At 34.1% G+C, this 22,083-nt stretch overlaps 1 protein-coding gene across 1 annotated transcript in view; it reads left to right on the top strand.

The window, feature by feature from the left end:
* LOC129220585 (protein Skeletor, isoforms B/C-like) overlaps positions 1 to 22,083 on the top strand; it is a 102,153-nt gene that overhangs the window by 8,219 nt on the left and 71,851 nt on the right. Inside the window, exons 2-7 of the mRNA XM_054855017.1 lie at positions 9,771 to 9,920; positions 10,953 to 11,025; positions 13,461 to 13,569; positions 15,572 to 15,737; positions 19,617 to 19,689; positions 20,568 to 20,742. Of these exons, the coding sequence (XP_054710992.1) occupies positions 9,771 to 9,920; positions 10,953 to 11,025; positions 13,461 to 13,569; positions 15,572 to 15,737; positions 19,617 to 19,689; positions 20,568 to 20,742 (746 nt within the window). The remainder of the gene's footprint in view (positions 1 to 9,770; positions 9,921 to 10,952; positions 11,026 to 13,460; positions 13,570 to 15,571; positions 15,738 to 19,616; positions 19,690 to 20,567; positions 20,743 to 22,083) is intronic.

Raw genomic sequence — 22,083 nt, 5'->3', positions numbered from 1 at the left:
CATCTCAGATGCTCTTCGGACGAGAGCTTCGGCTACCTTGTGATCTCGTCTTCGGTCGTCCTCCGGATGCGCCTGCATCGCCTGAGGAGTACATCCAGGATCTCCAGGCCCGGTTGGAAGACGTTCATAACTTCGCACGAGAGCGAATCAACATCGCGGCGGAGAAGATGAAGACTCGATACGACACAAGGTCTACTGGACATGAATTCAACGAAGGCGACAAGGTTTGGTTATGGAATCCCATCCGACGGAAAGGTCTGTCACCCAAATTGCAGTCGCATTGGGATGGACCCTACAAAGTCCTTAACCGACTGAATGACGTCGTAGTGAGGATCCAAAAATCACCTAATGCAAAACCTAGGGTTGTACATTATGATCGGTTAGCCCCATACTATGGCCATAGTTCATGAGTATTACGTAAGCAACCATGGTTGATAACATAAAAGTTGTAGATAATTTTTGCTTTTAATGTTTAGTAATATTTCTTGTTATTATCGTGTTTTCTGTATCTGTTAGTTATTAATTAATGTGTATAATTGTAAACTTGTGATAGAAGTTTGGCACCCTTTCTGGGGATTGTACTGCCCGGGACGTGCAGTCCTTAGGAAGGGGGCAATGTTACAAATTCTGTAAATAGTAATTATTGTAGGAACGTAACCTGTAAATAGTTACCCGTAATGAATATACAACTTCTTTTTCATTCGGCTAAAGTATACAACCCCTATTTTCTTTCTTTTCGTTGATAACGGTCTACGCATTTCGCGAAGAGGTAAGAATGTTGTGGAAAATTCTTTCGGTGTATTTAAGCCGTTAGCGATGGATAAACAGTTAGTTTCGATTGAGAATTTGCGCTGAGTGTGTATTAGCTCTGTTTATAGCGAGGCATTTCGCTGTGTTGTTTTCGTATTTGGAAGTAAATACGTGTGTAAACGTTGAGTTTACGGTGTTGTGTGCTAATTGCTTAATTGCTGATGAATAATTTTGCAGTTGTTGAAGATCTTTCCTGTACATAGTGTAAATAAATTTCCTGTGTTTTTATCAAGAACTGTGTTTTCATTTCAAGAAAGCGGAAGTCGCACCGAATCCGTTACAATATGTTACTATAGTTAAAATTATTACCAAATATGTGGCGCTAAAATGAGTCAATATTTCATCACAGAAACCCTCTTTTGACTTTTATCTCATCTCATATAACACTGTTCAATCTGTTTACTTTTCTCTATTTTTCTGCATTTTTATAGTGTACAGTTAAGCTATCTATATTGAATTTGATTTAAACCATAATGCATTTGCGTTCTTAAAATATGTTTTTGCTATTTAAAAAAAAAGCATATTTTTTAAGTTTTGTTTGTAAATGGAAATAATTAAACTGATGTTTCTTAAGTCTTGAACAAAATCGAAAAAAAAAAAAAAAAAAAAAAAACTGATTTCGATGTGAAAAATCCGATTTTTGATTTATTTTTTGAAAAAATCAGCCCCCGCCCCTTCCCCCTATCTTGGCTTTTTGTTTTTCGTCGAACGAAATACCTTCATAAAAACGAGCTGATGTGTGCATCACATGACTTCCTTTTGCACCAATTCAATGTTATTTCTCCATTATTGGCAAGTTTAATGTGATTCAATTGTTAACTCTCTAAATATCACCAACATTGGCCAAATTAAAATCAGATTTAGAAAAAGAAAAAAAAGCCATATTTGTCGCCAAGTTGACGACAAAACTTGGCGACCAAAAGACTGGTGATATGTCACCAAGTGTCCGCCAAATTATAACACCACTTGAGTTAGTATCGAAATTAACAATGATTTCCCCCAAAAAAGGTGCAAAAGACCCTTTTAGAAACACCCGAATGCAACCAAAAGAAGAGGTGCACAACTAGACCCTACTAGGAGTGTACGTACTAAATTTCAACTTTTTAGAACATACTAGGACTCGACCGATGCAACGGCGCCGATGGCTCAACAATTTAGCCATTGGCATCGGCGGCCGATGCTAACTTGCAGGAAACATCGGCCCATCGGCCTTAAAAACATCGAAAAGCCGATGGAATTGGCCGATGTTTTTGAAAAAAAAAAAAAAAAAAAAGGACCTTTGCTGTTTTACTTTTTAATACAAAGTAAAGGGAGTTATTGTTTTATATAAAATTGTTTACTTAAATTTCAGTATGAATTTCTATTTTATTCACATCTGAAAGAGTTTTTAATACTGCATTCAGGTACCAAACAAGTTAATTATTGCGTTGTTTCTTGCAGCAGGATGTACGTATCTCTCATAAGTCATAACTCAAAAATGATAATCTGTAGAAGGTTAAATTTTCGTATGTAGGGTCTGCGTACGTTCCAGTTGTGCACTTCACCTTTTTGTTTTCGATCGGGTGTTCTGAAAAGAGTGTTTACTCTTTTTTTTTTTTTTTTTTTTGTGGCTATTAACTACTTATTTTAATGCAAAACTAATATAGCGTCTCAGACTGACGATCATTTGGTGATATATTGCCGAATTGGAGACTATGGAGACAAATATGAGATGACGAAACCGGTTTTTCTGTCATTTTATTAGATTCCCGTTGAACCGACTGTAATTTTTATTTTTTCGATATTTTTAATATAAATCACAGTAATGCAGTCTTTTCTGTATCGCTTCGGGAGAGTTACAAGTTTGAGGCCTGTCGAAATACATTTTGGGGCCCTATTTCTCTATCACAGAAGTTGTAAAACATTTATCATAAGCATTTTTGTAACTCCTACGATGCATCTATGGTTATGGGTCCTCTCGTGCAATTGTAACATTTGCTATATTTTAAATCCGCCACTGCACGTCAAAACAAACTCGGGTGCAAGTTTTGAAAGGGTTTTTCTGCTCAATGTTTATGATTATTTTGAACTCTGTTTTTCCGACTATTTTTTTGAATTTTCGAGAGCACTTGCGGGCCTCTCCTCCCACTCCTTCAATTTCTGAAATTAAACTCTAGTTGTATTTCTGAGTTGTTTAAAACTAACACCATTCATAAAATTGGAGATTTTTTTTTCAACTTTATCTATTGTTTAGAAAGAATTTAGGGCAATAATGTAAGAAATTGATTAAAGACGTTTTGAATTGTTACATAATTCGGAAATCAAAAGGACTTTTGAAATTTTTTTTCCGGAAGTGCTGAAGCAGATTCAGAAACTCTTCCGAGGCGTTGGTGGTAGCGGTTCTGTATTAAAAAAATTAGGCCGAGGTTGGAGCCGAAGTGTGATTTACTCCAAAATCAGAGGGTGACCTCCTAACTCTACGTCGTCGTTTCAAGCATTTTTTAAATATTTAGCGATTACTTATTTTGGTCAAGAAATATCATTTTGCGTATTTCTCATACTTGTTTCTTCTATATTTCGTAATACGCTATCTTTTTTGCATCATTAATAGCAATCGATTCTTTTCTGTTGTAAGTAACTATTTTTATGTATTTATATAAAATCAATGAATAAGTTATTTTCGTTTTTTATAGAAAAGTTTCAAGGATTTTCTATTATGCATTTTTTTAAATTTCAGAAAATTATTGTTAAACTGAAAAATTTCATTTGAATTTGTTTGTAAAACTTCATAAAAGATTAAACAATCAAATTGTTCGATATTATGTGTGCAAACATCAGATCGAATAGTATATGTATTCAGTTATTAACTTGGTGTAAATATTGAGTTTGTTTATTGAAGCTGCATTTTAATAACCTAGCTGTTTTCATGGCTATTTCTTTTTTCAGCAAAATTTATGTTGCTGTTATAGTTTTTATGAAAAATGCAAACTTTTCTATTCATAAATTTTAAATAAGTGTTAAAATATTCCTATTTTGATTTAATATTGTAATTTATCTGTTACCTTTTTTGTTTAATTTGATGACTAAAAAATATCTACGTGCAATTTTTCCACTTTAATTGCGTAATTTGTTGACGATCTCATAATTTTATTCTTAATTTTTTTTTTGAATGATTGAACAACATAATTTAATGTTTTTTAACTATGTTTAGTGTACATAAATCCATACATTATTACAATATTACTGAAATCTTAGTTATATGTTCAATTAAAAAAAATCAATTGGTTATTAAACAGTCTCTTTGTTTTTCTTCCCTTTTTTTTCTTTTCTTTTTTTTTTTGGTGTTCTTTCTCTTCCTTCATACAGCAGTCAAAAAAGGAAAAGCATAACTACACCCTATACAGATTGTACGTAGTATAATCCAAAAGTTCGGGGACAAGTTGTATAAAACCTTACCCAGAATAGTTCACATTACCGAAGCACATCCACCTGCAAAAGGTCACCTTGAGGGACTATTTACTGCAGCCAGTGTTTATATAACTTTTGGAAGCACTCCTGGAAGCCATTTTTCGCTACCTTCTGTGATACAGCTTTATCTTCTCCTGACAGAAGAAAGCGGCATTCCATGCAAATGGTTTTTTGCTGGGAACAGGTAAAAGTCACACGGGGCTAAGTCCGACGAAACGTTGTGCTATTTGCTTGTCATATTAGAGTATTGACAAATCGAACCGTGCATCCTCAACATGAAAGTTGCCTTCTTCCTCACGTTGAAGTTAAGTAGCAGCGCAAGAGACCTTACAGGAGATTGCGAAAAATGTCATCCAGGAGTGCTTCTAAAAGCTATACGAACGTTGGCAGAAGTCTATAGTCGTTCAAGGTGACTATTTTGTAGATAGATGAGCTTCGGTAATATGAACTACTCAGAGTAAGGTTTTATATATTTTGTCCTCTAACTTTTAGATCATACTACGTACGTATGAGTTTTCAACTTACTATTTCATAACGTTTTTGAGTGACGCAAGTTTACGCGCATGAAGACATCACAAGAGAATTTGCGATAATTAACTGAGGAGGCGTTCAAAATGGATATTTCGGTTATCTATATACACTTAGGTACATATGTATGTACAGATGTGCCGAAAAACTTGTGAAGTATAAATTGGGTGATCGTAAAATAGAAATTTAGGACGAAATCTGATTTTTTTTTGTGACAACAATTCCTTATTTGTCGAAAGGAAGTAAAGTGAAATGAATCAATGATCCTTTAAATCCTTGACAATCTTATCAATTTATTTCTGTTTGACTTTTTTTTTGCTATCGGCCATCGGCAATCGGCCATTTGGAGGAAAACAATCGGGCATCGGCCATCTTTGAATAATCGGCCAACAATCGGCATCGGCCCATCGGCCAAAAAATGCCATTGGTCGAGCCCTAGAGCATACCGTTCTTGAGTTATGCGACATACATATGCACATACATACGTCACGAGAAAACTCGTTGTAATTAACTCGGGAATCGTCAAAATGGATATTTCGGGCGTCTATATGTTCTTAGGTATAGGTTATGCACGAGTTAGTTTATGCACGAGTAGTCTGGTCGAGAAAAAAAACTCAACATTCATTCGGGGGTGAGCAAAATGGAAATTAAGGTCGATTTTTGAGTGAAATTTTTTTCGCGAATACAATACTTCCTTTTTTGTAAAAGAAAGTAATAGACCACTCAAAAATAAATCTTGGTTGTGTGTGGGAAACTTTACTTTTTAGTTGATTTTCAAAATTTTATCCTTGTATAAAACGACGACTTCAAGAACAGTTTTACTTAACCGTAAAAGTAACCGGATTTATAGAAAGTAGATCAAATAGAGCAAAACTTAAATAAGGAAAAAAAGTTCTTATTCTGGTTCCCCACCCTTTTTATGCGACGGATGGAGATCAAATTTCTCTTGAAATTCTGAGATATTTGCATATTTTTAGTTGCCATTTACGAGGGCAGCAAGTTTTTCATTGACAAAGAAATGAAACAAATGCAGGAGATAATTGTTCGACCTGGATAAGGAGGAAAGGCCGACAGAATTAATCGTTTCGGATTCCATGTTAGCGCTTCAAGAAGGAGTTAATGAACGAATTTTCAATTGTTTGTTAACAAAAGTTGTTCGGTCGAAGATTTTGAGAAAGTAAAAGACATGTTTTTGTTCACTTGACTGTTTCAGTTTGAGGTCAGCTGAAGTGGTGAACGTTTTCATCGTTTTGTTAAATGCGGAGCAACATTTCTTTTACAGAAATTCTCTATGAAATCGAAGTTGTCCTAAGTGTGTTGCAGTCTTGAATTATTGAAAATTACGTACTCTTACATATCGCTTTTTCGAAAATAATAATGCAGAATCTGGCAGTTCTGCATTATTATTTTCGATGAAACAAATCATCAATGAAACAAATGTATCGCACACCTAAAGGACAGTCTATTGGCAGAACTCAAAAAATCAAAATGCCAAATGTTTAGGGATGTTTGCCAAGATATGATTAACAAAGAAAGAGGAACGCTTGTTTTGGAACATTAGGGGCCATTCATTAAGTGTCCCAAGGGGTAGGGGGTTGGAAAAATCTCTACATAACCATACTTTGGGGGGAGGGGGACAAACCCATTCTTACGTAGTACTTACCAAGTCAATATTTTACATTATCGGCCAAGTGGTTAGGCAGGGATCATATTTCATTTGTGTCTGGAAGGTAAAAAACGTATTAGAATGAGCTGTTTTTTTGCTTGTTTTACACAGAATGAATAGTGCAAAATATAATAAAAGAATCGCACTATGTACGATATGCTTCATTTTTAATTAGTATCGCATCATATCCAAAAAATGTCAAAAAAAAAAAAAAAACATTCAGTCTAGATTCCAACTTTTTAGTAAATATTTCTTTCCACAAAAAGGTTTAATTTAATAATAGTGGATTTAATAACGATTCCAGTAATGTAAGATCCGTTATTTTATTATTTTGTAAAACGAAATGGAATGTTACATAAGAATACGGGGGAGGGGTTTGAAAAATCTTACTTACCGTTATATGGGGGAGGGGGGTCAAAAATAGCCAAAATCATCCTTGCGTAATTATTGAATGGTCCCTTATGCATTAAGACAACGTGTTGTTTCTTATCCCACTTGGTAAACAGAAGATCTAGACCAAGTCCATGAACCCGTGCGTTTTCAGTGCCTCCAGAACAGAAGGAAAAGGATTATTGAATTTCTAAAAAATAAAAATATCAGCGCGCTCAAAATGTCCCTAGCGAAAACAAGGAATCTTCGGCGGAAGGCTGCCCATTCGCGCCCTGTGACGTAGGCTCGTGACGTTTCAGAAGAGCGTACTTTTGCGCGTGGATTTTTAAAAATTCATTAAAAATCAACCACGGTGTTTTAAAATTCGGCGATGGTGAATTTTTTAGTTTTGAGGGTCAATTAACAATATCCAATAGCCAAAAGATGAACATTTAATAGGTTGCAACTTCCCTCTTGATTCATGTTGAACATAAAGGATAAACGTTATGACCAGTCGCATGTTGTGCTCACGTAGGTCCACTTCGTAGCCTGGCAGAAACGTTTGATCTCTGTTGCTTGCAGCAATTGCTTTCAAAGTACAGAAGCACCAAGACAAGCTCCTTTGTACCACTCATGTATATGGTCTCCAAGAGGAATTGATATTTTGGTTGACTTCGGTTGCAATTTCCGAGAACGAAAGACATTCATTGTGAGGCGAAGCTCTTCTGCTGCGCTCACGAGCCAGCCCATCAGTAATTTCAATCACATACACACCCGCATGTGACGATTTCCCCTGAAAAGTAATTTTAAGACTTTTGCTCAAGTCATTTAGAAATTGGATTACATTCAGAGTCGTGTTGTCACCATGTCTCAACCATTCAAACAGCTGCTGAATCTATCTGCTTCGGCTATCACTTAAGATCCAAATATCTGTATTGCCATTTTACGAGAACGTAAATGTTAATAACTAACGTATTATTGACTGCATTATAATTAATTGTTTTTACAAAATTAAATTCTTACCCTGTCTTAAAGCTTTCTGTTTTTGAGTTGTGACAGGTTTCTTTTAGGTGTGCAATTTTTGAGTTACTTCAAATTCGTTTCAAAAGTCCGAACATAACTTTTAAAAATATTGATTGTTTTCAACAGGAATTACAATGTGATTTCCTTTTCATTTTATATATGTAAGTTTGAACATTTAATGAAATTTTGTTCCATTAAAATTCCATATTTAGTTTTAAAACTTTGACACCAAATACAGGCAATTTTCTGTAAAAAAAGTATCGATGAAGCTTAATTCAGCAAATTTAATATCTATTATTTATTTTTTTTAGATTTAGAGTCAATCACAGGCTTTACAGCATTTCTGCAGTAGGGCAAACTAGGAAAGTTTACTTGCTTTTTACAAAAATATTTTTCTATTTTTTTCTAACCATAAGAAAATTTCAAACTGACATCTTTCCTTGCCTTTTATGTCGGACAACTTTTTCATTATTTTTTTTTATTTGAATAAGATATTATTCTTTTCATTAGTAATTTTTCAAGTGTGTCCAAACTGAATCAAACCTCCTCACATGTGTCATAGAAGACCAATCATAAGGGAAAATTATCCCACAGAGATTAAAATTTATAAAAATTATGCAGACATAGCTACATGTCTGATGAGTAATCTCCTGTAATAGACATTATGGCAAAATTTTAAACGCATTAATACGAAAAGTAAAAATAAGGAATAAATATGTAGTCTTAGTAAGATAAATAAAAACCTTTGCGCTGAATAGTAAAGTCAGACCAAACAACGTAAGTAGAAGCACAAATTTGTAAATTACAGCAGACACGTGTTTCGGCGTTACAGGGAACGCCTTTTTCAATGCAAAAAATAATGAGCTTATGGATGAAAAGACAGATGTCTTTTCATCTATAAGCTCATTATTTTTTGCATTGAAAAAGGCGTTCCCTGTAACGCCGAAACACGTGTCTGCTGTAATTTACAAATTTGTGCTTCTACTTACGTTGTTTGGTCTGACTTTATGTAGTCTTAGTATCTTAGTGCACAAGCAATTAAATTTATTTTTGTGCTTGTTACTTACATTTTTGTGTATGTTAAATAATATAGGAGAGATGAATTTGCAACAAAACTAATTCCTTTTTCTCCTGAAAAGGACAACATAAGGTTGCTCCTTCTACTTCAAAATGGCTAGAAATAGCACCAACTTTGAATTCTACAGTATATCATGCTATTATATGATGCTTATCAGTGAAATCAATGTTTAATTATGAAAAGAGAAGGTAATTCAAACCTCCCCTATGGTCAAACCTACATAGTTTTTCCTAAATGTTTCCTGAAACTTTATTGCTAATGGCTCAGCTGCGTGTCATCAGTTTTTTCTTTTTGAAAAATTCCAAATTGTATCACACTTCAATTTACCAAAAGACTGAGAAGAAAAAATGAAGTTTAGTTTTTTTGTTCCGTAGTTATGTTTGTATTTCAAAAACAAAATGTAATTCAATGCAGTAGGGAAGAGTGGTTTTTTAATTGGGAGAGTAAACCGAAGTGTGAGTACTTTTCTTCTCGCTCAAGCTCTGTTAGAACATTTTTTTTTTCTTTCCGAATGAGTATTTTTCTTATCAAGCGAGTCAATTTTCGAAAACTTTTTTACTTTTTTTCATCCAATGTTAAGCCAGGTACGTACCTAAATAGACTAAAATAAATGTGTAAATCACTTGCATATTCTAGTTGCTGAGTTTGCGAGAAATAGGTAACAGAAGAAAAATTCTCACGCCCGAATTTCTCAGTTTACTCATTTTGACGTGAGTTCTAGAGGGTTAATAAGGATAAGAAGAGGTATCGATATAAGTAACTGTAGTGACTTGTAGTAATCTACTTTACCAAAGGAATCTAATTGCGTTTCTGTTTTCTTTTAAGTAATAAAGTTTTCTGCTATAACAGGGTTGATTATTGCTGCTGCGGATGAAGCATACGTGGGTCTTCCATTGGGGAAACTGAACACATATGCCCACCAGGTATCCGGGCATGTCTACGCTGTTGATGAGTACACGCTGTTGATACGGAACTTCTTCTACGATGGCCTTGGACAAGGTAATGTATTACAAGCTGATGTTCAAACAATTTATGTAAAAAGTGTTTTGATATTGCCTAAGCATCCTATTGCTATCTCTGCACTGGGTTGTAAGAAAAATTTAAATTGCTGTCTGAACCAGTAGAGAACATCTGGATCTAATGTCTTCACTTCGTAATTCAAAAACATGAATCTTATAGCATGACAATCAAAGATTTAAATAGTGTCAGAAGGTTGATGAGACACTAAACGGAATCAAAAACCTTCATAAAAGTTCTTACAACACATCTAGAATAGGTTAACCATGATTTTCATTTCAGTTTTGTATCAACTCGATTGCTTTTCTCTAGTTAACTCCTTCTTTGGCGTAAGAGTCGACAGCCGAACAGCCATTGTGATATTCCACGGCATGATATGTGATTTAGAAAAAAATTAAAGAACGCAAAATTGTCTAAACAAAATGATAAAACAATCGCCAAAAAAAAAAAAAAAAAAGGAATTAGAAGAGTATTTGAAATATACATACAGGTTGTTAGTGTGTGTGAAAACATACACACACACACTAATGACCATTAAACATACTAATGTAAAAATATCTAGCGAGAAGTGCTGGACGTTATTGGGGCTAAATAAATACTAAATTTATAGTTGTTAAAAAATAAAAATGAGTATTTGAATTTTGCAAAGGGAGTGATATGATGTAAAGTACATGTTTAAAACATGAATTTTTTAAAAAACAGTATTGCAATACATTGAGACATTAAAAAAAAAAGAGTATCTTAAACGACCAAGTTGAAACAATTAATTTACCCTGGTCAAATCAGTTTTTCTAGTGCCTTTCAGTTACAATTTGCTCCATACCTTTTAACTTCTATCGTGCCTCGTTCTTTAGTAGCAATGACAATATGCACCCGCCAAGACTATTTTCTCGGGTACGCCATTGCCTGCTCCTCTTATGATATTTTGGAAAGTATGACATGGTTAAGGAAAAACATTAATGAAATACATATAATGAAGTGGAGGGGTTAATTTCCTCATTTTTTAATTTACAGATACGTTCTTTTGGGCTGGTTCGACCGTTCGTCCAAGTAACATCGGTTTCATTGTTCCAGACGAGGAAGGAAGGTTAGTTGATCATTTATTTGCTCGGAAATGAAATTGAATCCAAAGAACAAAATTTGAATATGTTTTCTCTTTTTTGTTAGCCGAAATATGGCAATACGTAGGGGAAATTCGCTCTAGGGTCATTCCATAGTGACTAACGTAACATTCGCAGCTGATTTTCAAACTCTTTTTACTTACACCGGGATTAAAAATAAATGTGTTTTGGTTAAATGTGCAGATTTAAAATGTACAAGGTGACTATTTTTCATTTCCAGCAAGAATTTGAAGCAAAATAAGCGCTGGCAGGTGTTTTTTCACCAAAAAAGGCATTGTAAATAACGTAACATTTTTGGAACCCTAAGAAACAATGCTTATGTTACGAGGCAAATTTTTCTGAAACTAACGCAGGCATTTAAAATTTGGCGATATATTTGTAAGAGGTAAACAATCTATTTTTAAAAATGTACTACACATTTGTTACAGAGGAATCTTTTTTGGCACTTAAGGGTACTTTTACGAAAAACTGTGTGTAACGTAACGTGACTAACGTAACCATCGAATAACAAGCAATGAATGCATATAAAAAACTTTTTATAATTAATTTCTTGCTCTTATATTACTTTTACACTTTTTAGGAACTTTCTTTGTGTTGCATTATAGTTCTTTCTTTACTTTTTTTCTATATTACTGTAAGAAATTGAATGGAAGGATTCAGTTCAATTAACTCAACTCGAATGTGCGAAAATAAAATAAACAAATAAAAAAAACTGCTTTTACAAACTGAGTAACATCATTCTTGGGCTAATTAAATCCTAAATATCTCTCTTTTAAAAAATTAACTTTATGCAAATCGATAGTTTCACCGAATTCTAGTATTCTGCCCATATACTAGTTATCGTCATTAGAAACTCCGTAGTACTTTTCAATGGCATTATTTTTTAAGGTTTACTGATTCATCGAACGAATAGTGTTGTGCATGCTTTTGAATTAAAATGTAACATTGAAAAAAAAAATATTCGAACGTTTTTGCAGAATGCATTTTAATTCCAGGTATCACCGCAAATGTTTGAATTTCTAAATGATTATTCTTGCATTTTCTGAAATATACGGCAGCAGCGCTTATTGTCACTGTATCATATAATATCTTCAAATGTTTTCCAACGAGCAGCCATTACTTCATTTTAATAATAGGTGGAGATGTATTTTCTAAAAAATAGAGACGTTCTCCTTTTTTGAGACTGTATTTCTATTATCTTGATTCTTAAGCTTGGATTCTTGTGTTGAATGCACATTCAGCAGAGTACTCAGTTTGCTTTACTCACCTTTTTTCTTTTTTAATAATTCTTTAAATTGGAAGTATCTTTATAAAGACATTTAAAAAAGTATTTTTCTACGTAAACAGAAGGTCTATACAATGTAATTTTACTGGTATTTTTCAACCTTTATATTTTGAATCAGTATAGAATGCCCACATATTCAAAATTGTTCATGAAAATGTACATTAAATTAAATAACATAAATATTAGCAGTCATTTTTAAAATGTTACGTTAGTCACATGCAAACTGTTACGATAGTCACAGCTCAAATGTTATGTTAGTCACACTAATTATTTTATATCTACTGATACTGAAATATATATTTTGCACTTTTTAAGTAGATATGGCAGGGATGTAACAAAATAAAAAGTGCTGTTTGGTTCAATCATCTGGTTTAGTTTTTAAGCAGAAAATAGTACATTTTCGTGACTAACGTAACGTAAATATTTTCAGTGAAATAACCAAACTAATTAAAATACTTATCTTATAATGAATGCAAAAAGAATAGTAAATTTTATTGGACAACATCTAATCATTTAGACTCAACATAGTTCTTTTAAAAATTTGCAAAAATTTTTACATTACACAAGAAAACGTAGACGCATGTTTTTTGCACATGCTAAGCTTTTTCTACAACCTCGCACGTTTAGAGCCAGAAGAAAAATACCGAATGAAATTTTTGCAAACTGTTACTGGATTTATGTACTAGAAAGTATGCTGAATGAAATGATAGATCACGATTAAGGCTTTGTGGAAAAAAAATTTCTGAGGTTGAGGTTGACATTTCTATGGAATGATCCTCTAAGCGAGAGAATAAAACTAAGTGTGGAGATCTCTTGGTTGCTTCCTTCCAACATTTTGCAACAGTCAAGAAAATTGACGCTTCCACATTCTCAAATGAACTGAGCATTTTAATCACATCATTTTCACAAACTGCAACATTTATTTAAAAATATGCTCTTTGTTGCTTTTACCCTTTAATCGTGTAATGTTAAAACCAATATTGAGGAAATTTCATCTTTTATCGTTTATAAAGTGTTTAGAGTTTTATTGCGATAAAGTGTTTAGAGTACAGTAGAACGTTATAAAGTGTTTAGAGTTTTTTTCCGATAGTTAAAATTATTGATTTTGTCTTGCAGAACGAACCGCCTGCAAAGGTATGTCAATACAGATGTCACACTCAAGTTGCCGGACAACAGAAAGCTGTCATCCATCAAATGGCTTGCTGTCTGGGACATACGAGAACAAGTGAGTAATTTAAAACTACTTTTGATTGTAAATAATCAAGTATAAAATGTATTAGGGGGGAATATTTTATTTTGGTTCAATCAATAGTCTAGAAATTATGAAAATAGCGTGCTAAGCGGCATAGGTGGCTCGTACGGGGGATACCTGCTTCCTCACTTTCAGAAGAAGGGGCTCTACGCGCTTTTTTAAGTTCAAAATTATCAATCCGTCGAAAAGTGATAAAATTGATCGATTCATGCGTTTAAAGAAAGAGAGCTGACTCAAGTGTGTTTAACATTTATGTCATGTTATTTAATTTTATGAAAATTAAAATGGAGCTTTCTGTGTCCTCCCCCCCCCCCCTGTGACCATCTTTCCCGATTTTTTAAGGCCATGTTCCAAATTTTTTAGTGTCATTTAGTTGTGACTTTGAACGTAAAGTGCTGATTTTTTTTTAAATATTTTTTTTCAAGTCAGTTTCAGATGCACCACCCATCTAACCTGCTTCCTTTTATCCTCCACTTTTTGGATGCACCAGCTACCTTATGTTAAGCAGGATCGCCGGGAACCAAGGGTTCGGTTACCATTGTTAGTTTGGTCACTCGGCCCCTCCCCTCTTATAAAGTTTATAAACTCCGATCTGAACCAGTTGCCCCAAACGCCGGGCACCTAGTTTCCTACTAGACTGACATGGCCTTTCGTAGGCCCTGCTGTCACGGTACAAATTTTCAGCAAAAGTTGAGCTCGTTTTGCGCAAAATTAAAGGAAAGTGTAAGAAGCAAGTAATTATGTAACGCAAATGAAGGACAAATAACTAAAAAATTAATACGTATAAAAAAAAATAAATCGTAATTTTCCCCCGATTTGGGAATTGCGTTGATTATTGGTTTTATTCACGACGTCACCCCTTAACGGGGGGGGGGGGGAAGCCTATGTTCTTGAAATTGTGACATATGGGAGGGTGACAAGAAATGTGGCATCACGCTTTTTTACGACAATATGCTTTTGAAAAATTGCGTGACTTGTGACAAAGAGATTGGAAAGGAGTAAGATGAATGTGACACTAATGACAAAGGGGAAAGGGGGGTCAAAAAATGTTGAGAAAAAGTCCGCTTATTTACGGACAGCCCCTAAAGAAAACTCTTTAATTCAGGAGCGATGTACTTTACATGGGTTTTATCTTATAAATTTATGGTTAATTATTTCAGAAAAAAACTATTATTACTATGATTAGTATTTATTTCATTTTTTTTGCTACTAAATAGTTGGTCAGCAGTTAATACTGTAAAACAGTTATAAGAACTAAAAAAGCACAAACTATTTTAATTTATTTAAAAGCTTATGTTAAAATCGTTTTCAAGTACATTATCATGCTCTGTGTGAAGCATCATAAGCTTAAAAGCAATATAGTAAAAATGAGTACCACTTCTATCCTTACCACAACTCACATATCCCCTTCTCCAAATACTGGAGGTTGATATGCCGTACCCTGTATCTGGCCTTCATCTCACATTTTCATATTACGTAATATTAATTTGAAAAGTCATCTTACGTGTTTTACGTACTTACTGAAATTTTAAATCATTGAGAAAACATCATAACAAGTCTGCCGTGGCCAGGTAAATAGCAGTAACTGTAAATTTTTCGTTTTGCATTTTTGTCATCCTTTTTAAGTTTTATTGTATTTGATTACTTGGTTTCTACTGAAAAAAAAAAAAAAACTTCCAACATTTCTGATTATTCATATTGAATCCAAGACTCGTTTCTTCAAGTATCTCAAACTCATTTTCTGCAGATACTGCCGTTTACTTGCTCACGGCAGAAGGGCTTGAAGAAACAAGCATAATATGCGAATGAGTTAAATGTACACACTTTATTACCAAGCCTAAGCACCTTATTTTTTTGAAAAGCGTCATCCATTCTGAATAAGAGTTATGCTACTCTGTTTCCTAAAACACTGTTTACTTCTTTGAAATTATTTTAACAGATGCAAATAAATTTTTTAAATTCTGAATTTTATTAGAACAATTTGGCCGATGTGTACATTCCAGAAGGTTTGGAGCCTCCTTCCCCACAGCGAATCTCTGAGCTCAGCAGAAATTCTCACGGTGTTCAGTCGGATGGAGTCGTTGTTCAAGATTCCAAAACGATAACAATACTTAATTTATTTTACAATGGAAACGAGACAGGTAAGACCGCCATATAATTGCTTCCCATTTCAACTGATAAAAAGCTGTAGACAAGCATCTTAATGAGCTAAGTTTAACCTAAAAAAGTTTGTTCTATCAACAAAGGAAAAGTATACATATGAGGAAGTGAGAAGCAAAGGAAATGTAAGTGGCAAAATTAAAAATTTGGAGATAACCAGTACACAAATGGTAGGGTGAACCTCTACTCTGTATTGGGGCAAGAAATGGTACTAGTAGCCCTGGTAGGTGCTGCTGTACAGCATGATTAAAAAAAAATTAATTAAAGCCTACCTAGAACGTTAACTTTATAGTCGTTTTACCCAAAACTTGAAAATGTCCACTTACATCCCTTTGCTTTAGTACAGTAAAATTTGACCAAAAAATGCCGAACCCAATAATAATAACAATAATAAAGGTTGAAACCTGTTGCAAATTACGTCTTACCCTTCCAGCAAGAAGCGGCATCAAGTCCCAGCACTTTGCGTGTCGGGTTTTGGGGGGAAAGGGGGGGGGACGAAATAACTCTTTTTTAAATAAAAATAATTTTTATTACTTAAAACAAATACTTAAGTCGCAGAATCCACACTCCATAACAGTAAAATAATAAACTCTCATAGAAAAAAATGCTAATTAACCGGGATGCACAGGCGCTGGTCCATGACGCAGATTGCGTTTGGAATTTTTAAAGCAGCTTTTTCAAGGGGTATTTCTTTCTTTTTTGATGACTTTTATTCTGGATGGGTACCCTGTCACGCTTGAGGGGCACGCTATAGCTTTTTTTTTGGGGGGGGGGGGGCTGAATTTGCATTCTAAAATCAACGATAGCAGTGAAGTTCACGAAAAAATTTCACTGCTTTTTAAACTTTTCCGACGTACAAAATGCCACACAATGATATAGTAATGTCAGAAGGATAACTCTAAAAGATCTAAGCGAGCTCAGTATCCAATTTAGTTGTGTTTGGAGTTATTAAACTGTTCAGACCGCTGGAGTGATATCTAAAACAAAATACCTGTGCTGCATAAGAAAAGTCCAAATTGACTGAAGTTTCCCACCTTCTTAATTATTTTACTTCAACTTTTCTACAATCTTTTTCCATCACCATAAGGGTGATAAGCCGAAGCTGTCAATAGTGAGACGGGCAATGCTGCAATTCTGTGCCCTCTAAGTCGGTGGGGGATCCTGATTGCAAACACCTAGCCGCCTCTCTTTTACGCAGCCGGTTATGTGAATTATGCTAAATATGCGCACATATACTTGCAACACTATCTGAAACTTTTCAATACATAATGCGATAAGAAAAAAATTGATAAAGGTGTTTCAGCAGCTATCCAACGATCTAACGCAGTGACAAATTTGGACCAGAACCAAACAGTGACCAGAACCTGTAGTGATTCAACGATAGAAGTCTTGATGAGAGCATTGAGCAATACAACCGTAGAATGCTAAATACTGCTCTTCTCTCTCTACAGGACTCAATTCACTTCAGCTTTGAATTGAGCTTGAAGCTTTGTTTGAAGCTTTGAATTCAGGACTATTGACTCAAGTTGGTAGTGGTGTTGCTCGCCGATACTGCTCGATCGCTGATAATGAGGTGAAGTGTGATGAGTCCTTTAACGTTGGGGTAGTAATATAAAAGGATGTGGAAGGCAAAACATTTAGTGGCATTTCTTTGTAAAGGAGGTATGCAGTTATATCTCTAGCTGCTGTTACGAGAGTAGTTACCGTATTATCCGGCATGCCGCAAAATTCGGAGGTCAACAGAATTTCAACAACACTTGCCTGGTCCTTTTTGGCATGGCGGAAAAATCGAGTTTAAGGGGGAAAAATAATACTATAAAAAATATGTTCAGCTTAAAAATGAATGTAAGTTCTATGCATATCTTATTAGTATTAATAAACAGTTTAATTTTGAAAAATATTTGCTAACAATGTCATTTGTTATTTTAACAAGAAAAACATTGTTTAATAAAGAATAATTTTATAAAAATTAAATTAAAACTAAGTAAGCAAACATTTCAGCAGTAAGCCCTAAACCAGTGCTAAAGAATTTAGCATAGCTATCCAATAAATAAAAATTAAACTTACCCCTTTAAAAGAAACCTAAAATAATTTTTTAAAAAATATGAACATCGCAGTAACGATGATGGCTATGGAGTTGATTACTTTATTGGCATGTAATTAAATCCATTACTAATGACATACCATAAATAACAAGCACATATTATATGCAATACAATTTTTTTTTTTACAAAGAAGTTTACTTTTTGGATTTATTTCTTTTTTTCCTTACAGTGTTTTGCATTCAGATTTTAACTGAATGGGGAAATTTACTTTTGTTTTGTTGCAAAACAAACCTCAAATTATCCGGCATGCCGGAAAATTTGAATTTCCCGGCATGTTGGTCAACCTCGCTTTTTTCCGGCATTCCAGATAATGCGGGGTAATACGATACCATCTGAAAAGATGTGCAATCCCAAACTATCTCTTACATCAAATGATATGAACAGCAAAGATGGAGTAACAAATTGTTAAAAACTTCTAGTACGAGTTATGCGCTGATCTTCTAACAGTATTCGATGAATCTGGTTTCGGAAGGGAAGAAATCCCGTATCGTTAAAATGTTGTGATCTGAAGCAAAAGATCCATCCACCATCACAAAACAAACAGCTGGAGTCATATATGTTATAGATGGAAGATACCCTCTCGAACATGTTTTTTTTTCGGCAAGCTTCAAGGAAATATGTCAGCAATGCAGGGTAAATGTCACTTGAAAGTATGGGAAAGCTAGTGTCGTTTTTGATGGGTACAAAGGAGAAAGCACCACAGAAATATCATCTGCGTCCTATTACAACAGCCAACCCTTCTGCTCTAGAATACTTTTTGCGCCTCATATCTTGTGTTTGCTCTGAGGGGTATTATTTTATTTGAGAGGGATGTTGTAGCTTTGGGAGGAGGTGCGCAATCGCATTTGGAGGATGGACACACTTTATTTCTAACTTTAACTTTGCATAAAATATTTCCACTTGAAATGTATGGAAGAGTGGGGGTTCGGGGGTACTGTCTCATTTACTCGGATTGAGGGCCTCTGTAGCATTGATGGGTTGTGTAATTCCACTTGGGAGGTAAACGCCTTTAATTCAATGCTTTTAAATTTAGTATGACATAATATTCAAACTTGAAATTCACTCTAAAAATTCCGAAAGAGTACCCAAAACAGCAAGTTTTAGATGCCCCACATTCCGAAACCCGAGGCACAATGGGGTGGGACTTTTTACCTGTTCTTATTGGGAGGGTAATAAACAATTTGCAACAGGTTTAATTTTTTTTTGGATGTTTGGGTCCGACCCCTATTTTTACTGTACTATTCTCACTGCCTCATATATATACTTTTTCAAACTGGTGCGGTGTAAGAAAACGCGAATAAAAACAGGTGCTTTCATTGGGGTCCTTTATGAAAACATATTAATTACTATTTCAACAGATATGACTCAAGAAATGTTATGCAATTAATGAAAAAGGTAAAGTAGCGACTTTTTATAGCATTAATTAAACAATTTTTTAAAAGAATTATTTTTTCATTACACATCTTTACAGTACAGTATATCGAATCAAATATATGGCTACTCCGATTAGTTTGGTGCAATTATTTCTTATCAGTAAAAGACATGACCAGTTTACTTCTCCTAAAATGTGGACTATGACCTTTTTGTTAAAAAAATTCAAACATGAAACTTAGTTTGAAACTCTAATTTTCATCCACAAAGTTAATCAGCCTAAAATTTTTCCAAAAATTCACAGCAAAAATTTCCAAGTTGTTGATATTATTAAGATTTGCTTAATATCTCGAGTTTTGATATGGTGTTTTTAATTGCTTTTAGATGTATATTTCTGGGTTGGTGTTGGTCCTCAACCTACTTCATTCGGAAGCAAGATACCAGATGAAAGAGGATAGTAAGTTGTATTCATCTATACAGTCATTCAAAGCTATTTTTGTTTAAAACTTCTCTACTTTTATATACAGCGTCTCCCAGTTTCACCTGCAAGACCTGCTTTCGCAATGGTTTCGTCCTGGATGCATACTTCTAATTGTAAAAATGCCCAAAATATAAGATGTAGAGTCAATAAATTGAAATTTTGAAACAAAAAAGAAAATTAATAAAAAATATGAAATCTAAAAGTTTTATTCGAACCCTTATGTCTAACAATTTATATTTTAGGGAAATAATCTCCTTTGGAAAATCTTTTAAGTAGAAAAAGTTCGACATTAGTACGACAAATACTAACCGAGATATGAAACGCAGCGTTTTGTGACTTAACCACTTTACACTTGCTTTCTTTACGCACGCTTCCTTTGTTGCTTGTCATAAATTAATTTACAATGACTAAATGAAAACACTTAAAACCTCTTTTTGAGCTTTTTTACGTTAAACATAGTCTTTCATTATGTTAAATATAGTTTTTATACAGTAGACCCCGAAAACAAGACGTAATGTGAACCAAAAAGTGGCTCAGTTCGTAAACATTCAACATTCCGAATTACCAGGATCACGCGTGCAGCAGGTTCTTCGCGCTGTTTTTTTCGTTCTGCCGGAACCATGGCCGAGTTTTCAGAAAACGCCCAGGTTATCGAGTACCGAGTTTTTCGAATTCTACTGTATCAGTTGAGTAGATGTGATGAAAAAATTGAACTCTTATTAAAAACTTTCAGATCCACTATTGCTTTTTTTTTTGTTGAGAGAGAGAGAGTAATTTTCTGCCCGTCTGCGAAAAAATACTTTGCATAATTTGACATTTTAAATATTTAGTTCAATATTTGTTTCTTTCTGTAGTCTGAACACTCTTGCCTCATATTCTGGAAAAGATGTTGAGCTTTTGCTACCTGGAAAAATGACGGTGGACGACATAGACTGGTTAAGCATTTACAATGTGAAAACGCAGGAAAACTATGGCTCAACTGTCATACCTGATAAACTCAACATTCCTCCATCCCTTGTACACATTATTGTAAGTTGCACATGTCACTATTATTCATTCCTATCTTTTGTGCAACGTTAATGGGCCATTCCACGGAAAACGGTCCTTTTGTCCCGCACATATATTTCATTTGGAAATATTTAATGAAAATTTTTTTTCTGCGAAACAAATTACAACGTGTGATTTATTGAGCAAATAATTTCGTTATTACCCCTTTGAAATTACTTTTAAATGAAATACATGAACGGTCACGTGCGAGACAAAGTGTTAACTTTTTCGTGGAATGGCCCTAATGCATCTTATTTTAAAATTAACTAGCTGCGTTGCCCGGCTTTGCCCGGTCTACCTTGAAAATAAAAATTGTGTCAAGTGACTTATATTCAACAATCAGTCATAAATAAAAGAAAAAAAACATGTTGCAAGATTTCCTCTCCAAACACTGACGACAGATATTAAAATACTTCTAAGAAATTAAAATAAAATGAGAAAGATGGATTTAAAAAGCCTAACCATGGAAACACAAAAAAATAAGTTTAAGATTTGAAAATGAGAAAGATGGAAATAATGGATTCAAAAAGCGTTACCGTGGAAACGCAAAATAAAATGGTTAAAAACTTGATCAGAGAGTAGATTTTTGAACTTCATTTAATTTGCTTGTAACTTTTTTCTAATGGAGATAGAGGGTTAAACTTTCGACCATAGGTCGCGTTAGATCTGGAGTAAATAAAGCAGCTCTTTTCAATGGTGTCAAAAAGAAAACTGTATGACAATTCCTTCACTTTTTATTGATAAATTTAATGAAGAAAGTATTGCCTAAATTTCAGCTAAGCCTAAACAAATTCGAGCTAAAAACGTAAACTCCCGCCGTAATTAAGTTAGATCATTGAAACAAATTGCGTAGAACGCAGGAAATTCTGCTCTTTCCAACGATATATAATATTAATATGTGCAAGTAATTTTTAACCCCCATATTCGGGAATCTATGGGAAAATCGGTATTAAATTGGAATAAAAAAAGAACTATTCATCGAATTATTTTCGAACTACTCTGCAAACCTTTTCAGGACTTAAAAGAACAAACTGTGAAAATTTCAGCGAAATCGGCCGGGTAGTTCTCGAGTTTTGCGAGTTCACACAGACGCTTTTTGGAGACTTCATTTTATACTATGTAGAGGTACCATTATAACTACTCATCACCTCATTGTGCGTATCTCTGTTTTTCAGCTCCTATCTCTTATGTGCAAAATACATTAGAAGATTTCTGAACCGCACTTTGAGGAGCTTGTAAAAATCAATATTTTGTTTCATCTTTTTAACACACTAAGCAAAAAAAAAAAAAAAAAAAATTGAATTTTGACATCTTGAATTCAAA

The sequence above is a fragment of the Uloborus diversus genome, chromosome 4, assembly GCF_026930045.1.
Source record: "Uloborus diversus isolate 005 chromosome 4, Udiv.v.3.1, whole genome shotgun sequence".
In the NCBI taxonomy this organism is placed as follows: domain Eukaryota; kingdom Metazoa; phylum Arthropoda; class Arachnida; order Araneae; family Uloboridae; genus Uloborus; species Uloborus diversus.
This window is presented reverse-complemented; position numbering and strand designations above follow the sequence as displayed.